Source organism: Styela clava, chromosome 11 (genome assembly GCF_964204865.1).
Source record: "Styela clava chromosome 11, kaStyClav1.hap1.2, whole genome shotgun sequence".
NCBI classification, from domain to species: domain Eukaryota; kingdom Metazoa; phylum Chordata; class Ascidiacea; order Stolidobranchia; family Styelidae; genus Styela; species Styela clava.
The window spans coordinates 19,881,327-19,898,179 of NC_135260.1; the positions used below are offsets into that span (position 1 = coordinate 19,881,327).

Here is a 16,853-nt window from a genome sequence, read left to right on the forward strand (position 1 = left end):
TTGATAAAATCAGAAAACTATATATTTATATATATATATTATCTTTGGTAAATAAATAGTAGGGGGAGGTTGGGACTCCTTTTTCTTTTCCATATTCATTTCACTTTGCGGGACTAATGCGGAGAGGCGTAAATGTAGTTTATATTTAGCGACTAGGAAAGTTCTATGCAGCACTCATCTTACCACCAATGTGCTTTGAAAAACGTTTGTCAAGTGTCCCACTGCACCCCACTTATGGGGCACATTCGGACAGACCCTGTGACACAATGGGGCGCTCTGTTAAATTCAACGAAGTGTGCCCTTGAAAACAAGCTAAGAATCAGCATCATCATCCAAAGAACGGGGAAATTCCAAATTTAGAGATTTAATATTGTTGAATTAATGTTCAACCAAAATATGTCGGATATTTTTCCAAAAAGTTCCGTAAACAAACTAAATTATTTCCATTTTCGAATCTGAATCTGAAAATATTTTTGATTCTCGAATATATATATTCCATACTGGGCCATGGGTCGAAAGATACCATAATATTACACAAAACATAACTCATCTCTAGACCTCTAAGGACTTAATAGATCAAACACTGCCGAATTGTGCCCAGTGGAGCATGTCCCACTGTCCCCCATAGGAAACAAATATTTTCAGACTGTCCCACGGTGAGATTAATTAAGAAGGCACATCGACTTGCCAATGTTATGAATATTTTACAGTGCACTTAAGCTGAAAAATATCAGACGGTTGTTTGTCATGTTGGAAAGGCTGAAGTAGAAAAAAGAAAAAAACGGAACGGTGAAATTTTAGTTTGAACCCCCCAAAACCAATTTCACCTCATAACTTGCGTCGCTCTAGTCTACACAGCCATTGTCCGTTTGCGGAGACGTTGTAACTCACCTAAGGGCGGATCCAAGCATCAAACCCGCAGACCGGATATAGTACGAGTGTGGAAGCTGATTTTTCACTGTGCCCCATGCCCACCGTGGCACACTTTCCCCTACTCTCAGTGTGTTACAGAAACATACAATAGTATAACATACGTTATAACTTGTTCCTATAAATAAAAAAGATTTCACGAGTATGGATAATGATATTTTGGTATCAAGTTTATGTGACCTAATGCATACTTTGGTCCACATTAAATCGCTTGGATCACCGCGCTTCTTTCATAACCTGAAGAATTTCCTATATTATCAATTAAATAATTATCCTATGAGTTTAATAATGAATTAATAACAGCTCATTTTGTTTGAAAAATATGGTGAATCGGATGGACGTTAAATTTGATATAGAACCAATAATATCTTGAAAAGGATTCGCAAATTATTCTTTCCTTGTTGTTCTTAAACTTTTTCTATCACGGACCCTTAAAATAATTATGTTATTGGTCTGGGCGGACCTCTTCGTGGCCTGTCTAAAACAGTAAAGTTAAAAGGGAAAAAAAACGCAACCTTAATGTGGAGAATGAAAAAAAAATTTGTTGTCGTTCGCGAGGCGGATGACCCAGTACTCTGCGCCAATTAAATACTCGGTACTGTGAGGTTTTCCAACATTCAGTTCCTTGTTTATTTGTGTTACATTAGCCAATCGGCAATATGTCAATCATCATTTGTGACGTTAGGAAATGAATTGGGAATTGCTTGAACTGTTATGCTAGATCCCAAATGAAGGCGTATGGATGAATTAAATCACAAGCAAAAATATTAACTATATTATCTAGAAAGTCTTTTCCAGTTTATGCTCATCTTGTACCGGACATCTCGGCAATTTTATTCTAACAATTTCTACTGAATCTTTACGAATCCGTGGGTAGTCCGCGGACCCCAGTTTCAGAATTCCTGACTTAGAATAGAAACCTAGTTTCAACAGCATATTGACATTCAAGATACAAGTACGATACAAACCAATTTAATAAAAGCAATGCAAAATGTATACAAAAACAGCTTTTAACAAATAATCAGAGAGAATATATTATATTTCATATTTACAATAACACATATTGTTAAAAGTTCACTAAGACCTCTATCGCAATCGCATTTTATTCTAAAAAAAGACAAGAAATCCATTGGAAAAAATTGAACTATAAAATATATCGTACTTCGCGTTCGGGTGGATAAATAGAGATGAACTAAATAGTATTATACTATATGCATTCGTTAGACAAGCAACATAAATACTATTTACAGTTGTTACTATTTTTCTACCAGTGTAGGTAAAATCTTTCAGTCATTGCATGAAGCTTTGTTTTACCCAAATTTACACGCGAGCTTTATATTTTTAATCTTAAAAAAAGTACAAAAATTTTCGAGAAAGCGATATGAATTTGGAATCTCATCTAATATTGTACAATAAATTTTGTTGATAATTTCATCTTTCAACATTAGTATATTTAACATATTGAATTTGTATCGGATTAAATATTCTATATTGTCCGGTACTAATTTGGCTCCGATTTTGGGAAAATTATGAGCATTTTATACTAAAATTGTAACAAGCGTTGGACAATGAAGGGACAAATAAATATTAAATTTTACAGTTTTCTTTTCTTCGCTTTTTATATAAAAGTTTTTTATAATGGACTCAAAAATTGAATTGTAAGATAGATAGATGATATGATGGTTTTCATATCCAGAATCTTTATCTCCAACTTTTTGCGTTAACTAAAAGCACGCTATTGGTGAACGTACGCTAATAATCCAGTGTGGTCCGTTAGCAGTATCAACATTAAATTTACAACTAAAAAGGCCATTGGTTGGCCTTAAAATAACATAATTCACAACAAATATCTGAATCTCAAAATTACCGATAATTTAATACAAAAGCAAGTAGTTTAAATTTTTTGGTACCGTACAACAATTACTCCCAACCGTACGTCTAAATAATAACAAAACAGTTGAATCAGAGATTTTTTACAAAAAAGAACTTTAATAAAAAATCTCATTTACTGGCGAAATAAAAATAAAAAATGGCACTTTATATATATGTGCTTTTCATGAAGCGACTGCTGGTTGTTCATTGGCGTCTTGTTGTGTTACTTCTGCTGTTTCTTCTACAATTGCAGGTAGAGATAATCGACCTCTTGATGCAACGCTACCTGGAGTCTTTGTATATCGCATTATTGGACTTGCATTTTTGATATCATTCAACGCTGGAAGTACAAAAACCCCAAACACATAAATAGATGTATCATAAATGGAATTAACACTTCGTCATAAAAATACACAATTGAAAATTTGGCGTGATAGAGTGTTAGAGTCACATATTCATATGTCCACTTTAATAAAATAAAATCCATTTCCAAATTGAAACTGAATAACAAAAGCCGATTTTTAATAAAGTTTCATAAATAAATATACAATTCTTTGAGTGATATGATACTGAAAGAGTTATATCCATAATCAGTCCCGCTCCAGGTCCACACAAAATTCAACTCTGACTGTGGGTACAAATAAATCCGATTAAAGCTCCCGACTCGACTCTGGACTAACCAGAAATTTGACTGTGGCAATTGAGGCTTCATGCAAGTCACTGATAATTTTGAAATTCTTTACTTCGACTCTCGACAGCGGAGGTCTATAATTTAGAATGCGACTGCAATACTGATAAAAAAACGCCAAATGCGAATAATTTCAATAGAATTTTGTAGTTAACAAACCTTTCCTCGATGCAGGTCGTGAAGGTGTTCCGAGTGGTCTTGCTGAAGTTGGTTTTCTTGGTGACATAGGTGTTGCAGGTTTATCAAGGGTTAGAATCTCAGCCCCATCTGTGAACATAAACAGACTGATTAGTTAGTCGAAATACCGAATCGGTAATTCAAATATTTTGCAGTACACAAAGTGCATGAAAATTTCAATTATATATATATTCTATCTTGACATAGAAAGTTTGGTCAAAATGTTCGCCAAACAAACAATTACCTTGCTGCACTTTCGTTGGTTTCATCGATTCCATTGTGTCTGGCCTACTGGTAACACTCATAGAGGTGTGTGGTCTACTTTGTGCTTGTACTGTTGGTGGTCTTGCTGCTCTTGCCGCAGCAGCTAACGCTTCTTGTCTTTCAGCTTCTTGCCTGCGCAATGTTTCTTCCTCTGAACTCATGGCGCTTCTTATCATATCGAGTACAAGACCCTTTTCTGTATAGATTAAAATTTATTGATAATATAGTTTATTTTATTTTTGATGTCTCGTTGTCGTCCCCGAGAGTATCTTAGATTCATTGTATATAATGGGACTAGAATGATGTTTTTTTTTCTAATTTAAATTAATACAGGCTGAAGAAATTTGCAAAATGATTGAGGCCTGTACGATACGACAAGTCGTTTGATCATCAGTTCAAGTAAGATGAGAAATATTTAACCAATTAAATAATACATACATAAGTTCAACTAAATAATACATACAACAACAGAAGATAAAGACAAATGCTTGAAGTTGAATAAATGTAACGATGTGGCATCTACGTATGACTTACCCCTGTCACCAGCTGAAACAAGCCATTGTTGAACAGCGTGCACGGAGTCTGTTTGTAATATCTGACAAAGCATTTCAAGCATCAACGTCTCAGTGTCAGGATATGCAGAAATGTGCTGAAAACAATACGATTATACAAACATTTTGGCGTCAATAGCAGTTTATACAGTAAGAAAGTGACGGATTGTGGCAGTGTCTCCTTAACTCATTTATCTTAAGCTCATATAACGTATAAGGCAGCACAAGAACAACGCTTCAATTGAAAAATAACAAAAGTGAAATACAAATAATTTCCATTTCAAATATAATGAGAAAACCTTGGTCTATAAATTCTTCCCAGATATCAAACATTACGACGAGAACTGATGATATTAAAGCAGCTGTACTCATTTGGTTCGACGAACTTACCTGGTAAGAACCATACGGTCTTCCACCTTGTCTTGAAGCTTGTCTGGACATAGCACGTGACGGTGGCGGTACCAATCTCCCAGTTTCAGCTAAAACGAAAAAATAGATATTTGCTAAATCTGCGCTTCTTTTTGTCAAGAAACATACATTCTCAGTTGTTGGCTCATCTTTACGCTTTATCATGGAAAAAATCAGAGTGATTCGACACTATATAAAAGCGAACTGTGGCTGGAATCTATGTCTGTCATTCTACATACCCGAATAAATGGTTCTTCGTTTCGTCTGTGGCAGAATACTAGCTTGACTGACAGGACGAGGAAGTTCTTCCTGTATTTCTGGAACCAACCCAGCTTTTTGACAAAGTTCTCGAAGCTCCTCTCTCCATGAATCTGTCACTGGAACTAAAAGAAGATGATTATAACATGGATAAGGTATATTTCATCATGAATTTATTTAGCTGGAAATAATGACTGTAAGACAGTCCGTCGGAGAATAATATGTTTTAAACAAATACATGTGAAGAAATAAGACAATGCTATAGCTCAAATTTCCGTTGATGGGGAATTAATCATGATCGCCATGTTTGTGAAAATCATTTTGCCGTCTTGATTGCTGGTATTGGAAGTACAGTACCAAAATATACAACAAAAAAGCACTTACTTAATCCTATTCTTGGAACAGCTTTCTCGCGATATGGATAATGTTGAAGGCCAGTGATTATATTGATTGGGAATGTCGTGCTACTTAATCCTAATGCATTTGGAGGAATATGTGCATTGAAGATATTCTCTCTTTCCCTAAAAAAATAAATTTAGAATTAATATGAGTGGACTACAAGGAAATCGTATCCTCTACAAATCTACATGGTGGCGCATTTTTTTTAAATCAGCAACATTACGGGAAACACGGGAGGAGGAGCTCAGAGAAATATGGAAAATGATTCGCTGAGAGACGCTTTTTCTTTAATTACTAGGATTTTCAATGTGGTTAAAGAAGTAATTTTCCCGACAACACTATCATGAACTATTTACCAGCACGGCCAATAAATCTGTCCTAGAGTTGCAAATTTGATTGAACAGTTATTACAATGTAAAGGTGATAAGGTTGTCCAACCATTATGCAACTTCAAGTTTCACAAAATTCATTCATTTATATTCCAGAGCTCTAACATTGATTGATCAATATTGAATATTGGTAAAATATTAATCAGCAATAAAATCATATTGACAAGTTTTATTTGACAAAGTTACCTTGTGGAAGGAGTTCTGATGCTGAAACGTTGAGGTGGGAAAATATCATGGTCGTGTACTGCGCATATCGGCTGGCCGTTTAGTCCTGAAAAATAGAATTGAAATATGCAACATATGAAGGCTACAGACAAGTATATTAGATAAACTTATACAGTTTATTATGATAAACACACAAAAAACAGAACGAAAAAGATCTAAGTGTGTATCTTTGACAACTTCACTTCGATACGTTATCCGATTTAGGTTTACAGTGCCTATTTTTTTCTACTTTTCGTTAAAATAACATTTAATGCCATAACCTTTAAAAATGTTTTTTACACCTTTGAAAAATTGTCGGAAGTAAATGGATAATACAAACAAAAATGAAGCTTTTCAAGTATTTTAAACCTCATGATATGAATTTATCACAAAGTTTCATACTCACCGGAAATATGTCGTACCCTAAAAGGATGTGGATTGTGTCTGGAGAAAAATGAAGCTTGGCTGTAAGCACCAAATCTTGAACTACTTTTCGACTCAGGACGTGATCTACGCGGGCCTGGATACAAAATAACTGTTATTTAGTTTTGTGCTATGCACCAGCATTTATAACAAGAACTCTTGCTCTCTGAAAAACCCCATTCTAAGAATATATTAATTCCATATTTCCAAGAAACATTCTGGTTTGAATTTTCAATCTTGTTTTTGTCCCATATTAGTACCTAATGTATATATATATATATACTATTTTGACGATGCATTGTCAGTCAATCGAAAACCTACAGACTAATTCGCCACCATACTCACTTGCTTCTTGCAATGCTCTGGGACTTGGTAAGTTAAGATGAGATTCTAGTGGTAAGGTAGCAGGTGGTGGTACATCGCTTAAAAGGGGTTTCGGCGCTCGTCGAATCTTCATCTTTGAACTTGCTCTTGTCGATTTTATCATTCCCTGTGATTCGTCAAATACATTACCGATAGTACCCCGAACAACAAGCGGGTCGCTGGTTGGTTTGAAGACGCCAAAGCTGTATAAACAAATTAATTACTCCTATTAGGTATACTCGGTATATGTTCAACTTTGTCTGTTGCACATGATCAAATTCAAATCGCCACTTGATCACAATGAAATTGCAGAAATTTGGAATGTTTTTTTTTTCATCCATGCAGGAAAATTTGGCGTTAGAAATGTTTACAAATCAGTCACGAAAATGAGGTCGCAGGCACAAAGATGCTGACAGTACTAAGGTGCTTGATAAGAACTAGATATCAGGCAACCACACTATATTTTAAAATATTAAACTGGCATATATGCTAATGGAAAACGTTTTGGCGTACTTCTTATGGTAGGCCTACCCCCTGAGTAACAATGTGCTCACGTCGGTTCTTTGCGTAACTGACATTTTATCTTTCAAGTGTTTGTATCACTTGAATATTTTATAATTTATTTTATCAAAAACTTAGAATCTCTGACTTTGGTTGTACACCCTTCGTATACCCTTCATCAGTTATATACCCAAATTAGGGTCCGGTATGCACTTGGGTATAACGGTTGAAGAGCACTGATCTATATTCTACGAATACGTTTAAAGTTTTAAACGAAGTCTCTATAGCGTATTTTTGCTCACTTAGCATACAATAAGCATTTATTTGGATAACAATGTTTACTAAGTCTTTATAGTGGTTCAATGCATTAATGTTCAACAGAATATCTACTGTGGTTATAACAAACGAACGACGTTTATGGTATAGGTGGCCTGTGAACGATATCAACATGACCTGCAAAGTTACAATAAACGAATAACCAGGAAAATAATTGGAAAATTGTTCGTATGAATGACATTACCGCTATGATATGAAGCACTATGGTTATTTTCATGGTGACCGTACATTTGAACCCACGTACATTTGAACCCATGTGTTTATCTGCGGGTTCAATCTATATATATATATATGCGGGTGCTAAAATCCATGGGTCAGGGTTAGTATGGGTTCGAATATTCGTAAAACAGAAAAATTTTCCATAGGTGCTATAGTAAGCAGGTGCAATTGTCGTGGGTTCAAATGTAATGGAACCTATTTTCATGAATATATGTTGTCAAATACTACTTGGATTTATCCGAGAAAATGATTACCCTTTTAATTTCTGCGCCTTACGCTATGAATTTCTCATGTGTGGCTCGTCAACATCTCAGAAGTGGTATATACTTGGAAAGCGGGCGACCCTCAACAAAGGCCATATCACAACAATAACGTTAGTGTTGGTCATACATGAAGCTACACGGTGTTAACAACAAAAGAAATTCTGTTACCTACACGCCAGTAAACAATGAAAAATCGAAACGATTTCTATTATGTTCTATCCGGCATCTGCTGATGTGTATTTTACAATCACAGATGTATTGTTATTGCTCTTTTCCGGAACAAAAAGTCAAACAATATTGAATCGTCAATGAAACTGTGTTTAATATTACCTATCGCTATAATAAAAGCCGAAATGGATTACCCAGCAAAGGAATTTCTTATAAAATGAGCTGATGTTGATTGAGTCACCCCACTCTTTACTTCAGGATAAATCGAATTCAAAAATTTATTACAACAAAGACTACAGAGTTGCAGACCCCAACTCACAAAAAATTGACTCAGGTTTCAAATCACGTGATTCCAGATTTACGAAATTTTCGACCCAAAACACGTGTTTAAATATGCCTCCGATTTCAATTCCCGATTCGATTTTCTCGATTTTTTTTTTAATTTCATATTATGTGAGCCATGTTTATTAACAATCCCGTGTTTTTAGTTTGCTCTGTAGTATGATATATAGCTGTACACAAAGCAATAAATCAGATAATCTGCTTTCAGGCCAGTTTTTCAATCATTTAAATATCATAAATTGACCAGTGAAGCAATTTAATGCTCCAATTAATTTATGAATAATTGTGATTATATTATCTTAGTTAGAATTGTACGGCAACAAAAATTAATATTTACCTGTTTTTTTCAAGTGGCCTCTCAATTTCCATAGTCATGATTAGGCAGTGCTGACGCGGCAAAATAAAATTGATTAGATGTGAACACCAGTACAACTAACTAACCTGTAGAAGGAGAGATATTATCATGTTTATGTCATTGCTTGAAGATAATTTACCTGCGGTGTAATTTAACTGAGTATAATAAACAACCAAGTGGTCCAAACGTTAGGTTAAGTCTATGTTATTGGCATTCTTGGACAATTGTCACTATTTAAATTCACGATACTTGACTTGACAGACGAAACCTCTTCACTCGCCGCAAATGAGGTAAGTAATTAAGCGATTGAATAAAAGTACATTCAACTAACGAAGCCAAGGCAGCAAGTAATTTGCCCTTATGAGATTTTGCGAATACGAGCTATTCCGCAGATATATGAACACCTTCATTGCTGGCAAACACCAAAAGGCTCTAAATGCAGTGGGTATAAGAAACCAATAACACTCGTCAAAATAGCCCATCCAAGTAAAATTGGCTTGCTCATTAGCTTAATACAAAAAATTCGACCTGAAAACATATTTAGAGCAGCAATGACCTTTATAACTGGTTGGTCTACATGTCTGCGTGCGTCCAAAACAATGCAGGTTCTTTGCGTTATAAACTATAAACTTCGACTCTATTCTAGTGCCGCAACGTTCATTGCAACCAAGTACAACTAAAACACACCTTTAACTGTCACGAATGACACTTGAACCACGATGAAGTATCATATTAGATGATAATCAGGGTAAACACGTTCAACTTATTCTAATATTGATTCAACACTTCTGAGAGTAATGCTCAAATAACGGAGACTGTGACTATTTTATTTCTTCCACAAAAATAAACACAATTGAGCACGTTATATCTTAGGCGGATAACTTTCAAGTCTACATAAGATTTCAAATGGAATATTATTTGGTAATATAGTTCAAGTAATAAATAAATTCAAATTAACGAGATTTTTAAAAGCTATACTCGGAGAGACATTTGGATTCTTTATGGCACAAATGTCAGGAACTCGATAAGCGATGTTTGATACTATTTCCGAGTAGTTTTATATATAGAAAGCAAAATACAAAATGCCTATTTTTCAGTTTGTAAATTTGAAACGTCTCTAATCTTGGACTTTTATGAGGTTGTTTAATATTTTGTCATCTGTGTAATTAAATTTAAATAAGAGATGTCGTCCAGCTCAAAGTGTAAATATAGGTACATTCGTGCTCACGCGATTTGAAAGAACCCCATATTATGGTATATTTATTTGAAACCAAGGAGGAAATTCAATCGGATAAACAAATATATAATATCGTTAACATTCTCTATCAGCATCAAGTTATACATATTTCATAAATGCTGTTTGCTATATTGAAATCTATGCTCAACCTTAGATTCGGACAAGAACTCATACAAACTCACGGTACGAAGATTGTGTTGCATATTGCGATTACTTATTGTATCCGGTAGGTATTGAGCCAGATTTTATTATGTTTCTAAAATAACGGCCACACATCTCGTTTATACATTGAGACCATTAAAGTCAACTTGACTTTTGTGTCTACACTCAAGAAACCACGAAAACGAAAACTCGCTGAATTTCTTTTGTTCTCTTAGCTTTCGTTGCCGATTTAATGATTTTATGTGTAACAAAGCATTAGATTTTCGTCCAGACACAATTACTTGTTGATTTAAAGAAGAAATCAAAATAAAATTCTGAATGGATGAAGTGTTTGCCGTAAAAACTTTCTATGACAATCACTATTGATCACGTTTTCTATTGAAACTCAACCTAGAAATATCTGGTAAACTCGTTACAAAATTTAATAATAATCACCGAGTCTAAGCATCCAACCTTAATCTATCTCATTGTTATACATCCACGTCTTTGTGTCTGCAATGAATATGGACAATGGCGATCTATGATTTTTTTTATTAAGATAAAGAAAAGTTTGGAAATGGGATGATGTGAAATTTAGTCACGAATGAGGGCGTATTTTTGAGAAAATGCATCGAATACATCGAAAATGAACCTAATATTTATTAATACCAATATGGAATAATAACATAAAAATCTTACAAACAAATTTTATCTTTATTTTTATGTTAATTGTGATAATCCAAAAATTTAACATGAAAGGAGGAAGAAGATGCAAATATGCCCACACGTATTTACAACGATATTCATTTTTATTCAGTACTTTTCGTTAAGTGTTTTAACCAATCTGATATGCGTTACGTGTAAACTTGGCAGGAAGCAATGTACTTTTTCATTCAAGTTTCAAAAAAATATTTTATTACAAAATATGTCACTTTATTTATTAAATTTTCTAACCTCTAAGAAGGCTCATCATACTCTAAGTACGTATGCTTGTTCTATCTGTTTTCTGTCGTGAATTGAAATTAAATTTTGTGAACCCTCAAACACGCTATGGTAATTTTCAACAATGAATCTATTTGTGTCAATATATGAAGTAAAATACTGTCTACAATCTGTTACTAAAATTTCATCAAAGTAAATACAAAAATTCTTAGAACTTTGGATACCTATAAAACCAATAAATAATTTTTCTCTAAAACTAATTTTTCCCGAGCAATTGCTGACAAATAGTTCATCTATTCATTCCCCGACCTTTTAGCGAAATTTCCATTTTTATTTTAAAAATTGTGCTAGTTCAACGCTTAATTATTATTGTAAATGGTTTTGAAATACACATTTTTCGCTAAAGCCCTTTTCATGATCACCTACCTAATTGATGACAGAAGAGCATCGAGCTGATTTTTTGATGTTTCATTGATATATTTAGGAAACAGTGCTAACATCACGAGTTCCGTATTATATCAACGAGTTAAAAACACGAAGTGTTGAGATACTTCTTGTTCTAAAATAATCGTAACGAGAGTAACTGATATTTTGTTTCGATCACGTTCTGTTAGTTTGCCTTACGTGATATTATATTTGAATCAGTGTGTTGTCCATTTTCTGAAAACTTGAATCCTCAGGTAATATTGGTAGCAAAGGTATTTATCGGTTGAAATCTTTTACTATCTCAGATCGGAGTAACTCAAGTAAAACCATGTAAGATATCTTAAAAATTCTGATACGTTTGTGAATAGGTACTTTTTAAGATCATGATTAGTCTAAAAAAATTATCCTGAAAATCTCTAAAATCTGATTGTGCATAAAATTGATTACATTATCCCTACAAGTAAGCAAAAAATTCTAAATACACATCTACTTATTTGAGATAAAAAGTGAAACCGAACTTTCCCAAACTACCAGCCTCCAATATCGACTCCAAACACATCAATTTTTAAAATACCTATTAAATGTCCCAGTTACACTATCACAGCGTTGGTTCATGTTACAGTAGTCAGTCTGTCTATTGTTACAAGCGTTAGGAGCAGCTCTTGAGGTGTCAGTATCCCCACAAAACGAAAAGCGAGAGGCGCATATCTCCGCCCGCTCTCGGTAACTATGCGGCGTATCCCAGGTTGCTATGGACGTTTCAATTTACTTTTCAATAAGCGAGGCACTGGATATTATCTTCTAATCTAACTTGGGGTGTATATAAATGACTTCTTAAATGCCTGATGATTTACTTAAACGCGTGCTTGACATAATAGATGCTTAACCCATGTGCTTTAATTTGGAACAGAAGATTGAGTGGCCTACTCAGAATATATAAACAGAATTGGCGCGGTTGAATACACAAAATAATCGCTTTACGAGAAACGTAAACAACGTAATCATAAAGATTATTGTTCTGCTTACTTACCGGTTATATGATTTATAGTAGCAGACAAACATAAGGAAAACAATTATTGCGTTGTTGATCCGAGAAAAAAAATAAAACTTTTAAGTGTGATGCTTAAAATGTCTTTTTTTAGTCGCTTTATAATTATTTGAGTTTCGAGAATTTTTCACCGATAAATCATATCTTCGTTTAGTGTGAGCTTTTAACAAATATTTACACAAATTAACAGTATTGATGATGAATTTTATAGTACATTGCAGTAGGATATGGGATGACTTGAATTTTAGTTCCACGCATCAATGAATAAAAAAATATAAAATACGATTTTAAATACAGTAATTCAGCCGTTATGATTTATATTTAGAAATGTCGCTCCAGCATTAAGCAGGTATCAGCACCTAAAGTTTATTTTTCAGCATTCCGAATTTAACGTTCTAAATATGACATGGATTTGACTGGTATTACGCCATATTCTGTATATATTCAAATACATTTACTAATTGCATTCAAGCCATATAAATGAAAGTGTGGTGTCACACTACAAAGTCAGGGGTGGGTGGGTGTTAGTTAGGCTAATCACCGTACTTGGATGATGAGGCAACATGCAAGTCTTAGTCTGACCAACACTTGTGCGATCGATTCTACGACAACGACTTTTGCAAAAACTCCGCTCATAATATTCCACACGCTACGTATTCATAGACTGGCATAATGCAACGTTTGAGAATTTATAAAATATATTTCAAATAACAATATTAGCAAATACAGAACAATTGCAAACAAATTCACATGTACGACGACATGCCCATTTGTTTTGTAATATGATTTTTATGTTCGTTTCATGTATTTATATATATATACCTATCGTAAAAATAAAACTTGCCTGTGCGGGCCTAATACATTATTTTATATAAAATACTGTACACGTACAGGTCATAAATCACTATAATGAAACAGATTTATAGATCAACAAAGGCCATAATGGACATTGTCCATTTGTTCAAATACATTTGTTTGTATAGCTTTCCTAATGATAAACCGGCAGCGTTTGTGGCAGCGATAATTAATCACTCGCCTAGGACGTTTTCCCATGTATCCATCTCGTCACAAAGTCGTACCACCAACAAGGCAACAGTGACATAACACCTGAAATTTGAACAGCCGTCCAGACTGATTTTTAAGTTGGTCACATGCCTTACTCTCTCTTCTGTGTAATCTTGGGCTCAATCAACATTTTACCTGTTCTTGTTTTTTGTCTTGGATGTTATACGACTATGGTGGATGGACCACGTGCACCGCAGGGGATGACTATCGATATATTCGGGCCTTCAAAAGCTATGTATTTTATTTATGTGAAGCGTGTCATGTTAGTGTAGTTTACTCAATGTGATACCCACATGCATTTTCTGAAATGAGGCAAACTGTTGTTAGTGAGTCGATACAAAAGAGAACCCACCTATGGTTATATTCCTATAGCCCTATACCATATTTTGCATACCATAAGGCGCGTTTTAACACTTTTTTTCTTCAAAATCGATGGTGAATGTATGGATTAGGTATAGCGTCTTGTGAAAGGAAGAAGTACGAGGGTGAACTGCAAAAAGAAATGAAAAACGAACAAATTACTTGTGCCAGAAACTGTGCCACGGACTGTTTTTCAGCATATCACAGCAGAAGTGCGTGCACAGTAACAACATATGACGATGAGCAAATCTTTATTGACCGAGTTCGACGAATTTGATTCCCAGAAAGTAATTGTTCTTCAATTTCAACTGGGACAATTCAATCCCAAGAATAAATGCCGTTGGCACACATATGTCCCAAAATGAAAAAAACATGATGGGGAACAACATGAATCTATATCAAACATACATATAAACTCAATCTGCATTGTTTTTAATCAAAGTTTTAACTTCCACGTGGGTTATCATAAATATATATTTGAAGGGGTTAAATGCTGATGTTGAAAAAAATTAGTGCAATAAACTATGAAAAAGCAAAGTAAGAAACAGAAGGACGACAGATTCACCGAATCCAATACTGGTCATTAACAAATTTAACCCAACTCGAAATAAACAATGTTACACGTCATATATATAAGGAACCTGCTTCGGGTTAAAAAAAATGCACAGTAGAAACATATAAAAATCCCTCTGCAGCAACTGTAGCAACAACATCAACTTCAAATGATCTTTGAAATCTATCATGATGTGATATAATGAACTATTTGTACTCTCTTGTTTTGTTTACTTTTATTAAATTTAGTCATTTCATATTTTGATATATATATATATATTTTGGATGTTTTGTTTTCCAATCTAGATGTTTTTTGAGATCAAACTAGATGTTTTTATTCAGACAAAAGTGGCAGCCCTGGTTAGAAGTACTGTATAAGCAAGGCGCTGTCTAAATGAATTCAGTTGGAAAGCTTTGAAGGGGTGTATGTGAGGATGGGGGCAGTCTGTTGAATACCAATCTCGCACGCTTCCGCGCGCCACCCGTAAGTCCATTTTTTTTTAATTCATTTGTACTATTCAAAACACAGATTCGAAAAAGTTAGAATTAAAATCAGCTGTTATTTTTAATTGAATATCCTTATATTTGAGCCTTGGTCTCTTGTCGGGCACGGAATGGACCTATGAATCTCTTTGCAAAATTTTGGTTGCTTTTGTCGGTATTTTGTTGTTGTTGTTGTTGAGGAAAATCGTATATCTTCATAACTAATGGATCAATCGATTTGAATCCCTAGAACAAGGGTGTGCAACCTATAATACAGGAGGGTCAGATACAAATAAATGGGTGAAACCGCGGGCCGCACCTTTATTTAGCATAGTAGTCTCAGCCCGCAGGCACGAAAATTTTGGTTATTGATCTTATGACATGCGATGTTCGCTTCGCACAAGCTATCTGCTAGGGCAGGGGTGTGCAACCTTCATTGCAAGAGGGCCAGATACAAATAACTGGGTTTAGCAGCGTCGCGCCTAGAAACTCTACCTACGAAAGTCTCTGGATACGGAAAATTCACATTTTTCATTGGGTATTTCTCTGTTTTCTCGTCTTTCCATGTGTACCTTTCCATTTATTATGCAGTAATCTAATTCTAACAAGTATTTGTTACGGGTTTTAACTATAATTATTATAATTTATACAAATATTATGTCCAAGTTATGTGGGAGGTGAAATGCATTCCTACTTACGGAATTTTCAACTTACGGAGCGGCTTCCGGAACGAATTAGTTTTGTAGGTAGCGTTCATTGCAAGCACAAAAATTGTTTCTTTTTGTTATTGATCTTACGGCATTGTTATGGATCCTCACAGAAATGTTGGAGTAAAACGCAAAAATTTCTAAAGAAAACTGCGATTCAAATTTTTTGTCACACCGATTTTAAACGAAGTCAGTGAGAAACACGCTTTTAGAACATTGTGTATTTCCAAATTGCTCGCACGTACCGGATTAACTAAACTCGTTTCGCGGGCACACAATTCAAATTGGCGCTTCTCCGTGGGCCGCACAGTTTTTCGTTGCGGGCGGCAGTGTGCACACCCCTGTGTTAGGGCATTATTACGCCATGGGTATGTATGATAAATTGGACTCAGGTATAACTTTGCAACGCAAAGGAATTGGAATTACTCGCACGTAACAGATTAAACTGAATTAATAACTAGTTTCGCGGGCCGCACATCATTCAAAATTGTCACTTTTCCGCGGGCCGCACAATTTTTTTTTGTGGGCCGCATTTAACCCGCGGGCCGCAGGCTGCACACCCCCTAATTTTATGGGACCTGATATTTTCCAATATTTGCTGTTTCATTTCATCGGAACCCTTTTCAGGGCATAATAGAAATCCAATTCGTCGGCACGTAATAGGCTACAGTGATTTTGCAATATTTAGTCGGCAACGAATTCATCAAACATGATCCGGATTAATTTTCACAGCTAAATAATTTTAGGTATTTCAACGAGTAGTATGAATGTTTTCAAATTAC

General features: G+C 34.8%; 1 protein-coding gene across 1 annotated transcript; it reads right to left on the reverse strand.

Annotated features, from left to right (window-relative positions):
• Positions 1-1,886: 1,886 nt before the first annotated feature.
• On the reverse strand, positions 1,887-9,196 carry LOC120347548 (protein TBATA-like). Its single transcript, XM_039417568.2, has 11 exons — positions 9,093-9,196; positions 6,909-7,129; positions 6,547-6,660; positions 6,123-6,207; positions 5,533-5,669; positions 5,130-5,273; positions 4,873-4,961; positions 4,466-4,580; positions 3,912-4,127; positions 3,650-3,757; positions 1,887-3,142 (listed from the first exon to the last, which is right to left on the reverse strand). The coding sequence occupies exons 1-11, from the start codon at positions 9,128-9,130 to the stop codon at positions 2,985-2,987; spliced, it is 1,425 nt and encodes a 474-aa protein (XP_039273502.1). The 5' UTR covers positions 9,131-9,196; the 3' UTR covers positions 1,887-2,984.
• Positions 9,197-16,853: the final 7,657 nt, after the last annotated feature.

Bases quoted from the DNA above. Each gene is read 5' to 3' on its own strand.
- LOC120347548 (XM_039417568.2), bottom strand. From the start codon at position 9,130: ATGACTATGGAAATTGAGAGGCCACTTGAAAAAAACAG. The intron at 7,130-9,092 runs GTAAATATTAAT...TTGTTTATACAG, and splicing joins AGGCCACTTGAAAAAAACAG to CTTTGGCGTCTTCAAACCAA. The intron at 4,962-5,129 runs GTATGTAGAATG...TTTTCGTTTTAG, and splicing joins ACGAAGAACCATTTATTCGG to CTGAAACTGGGAGATTGGTA.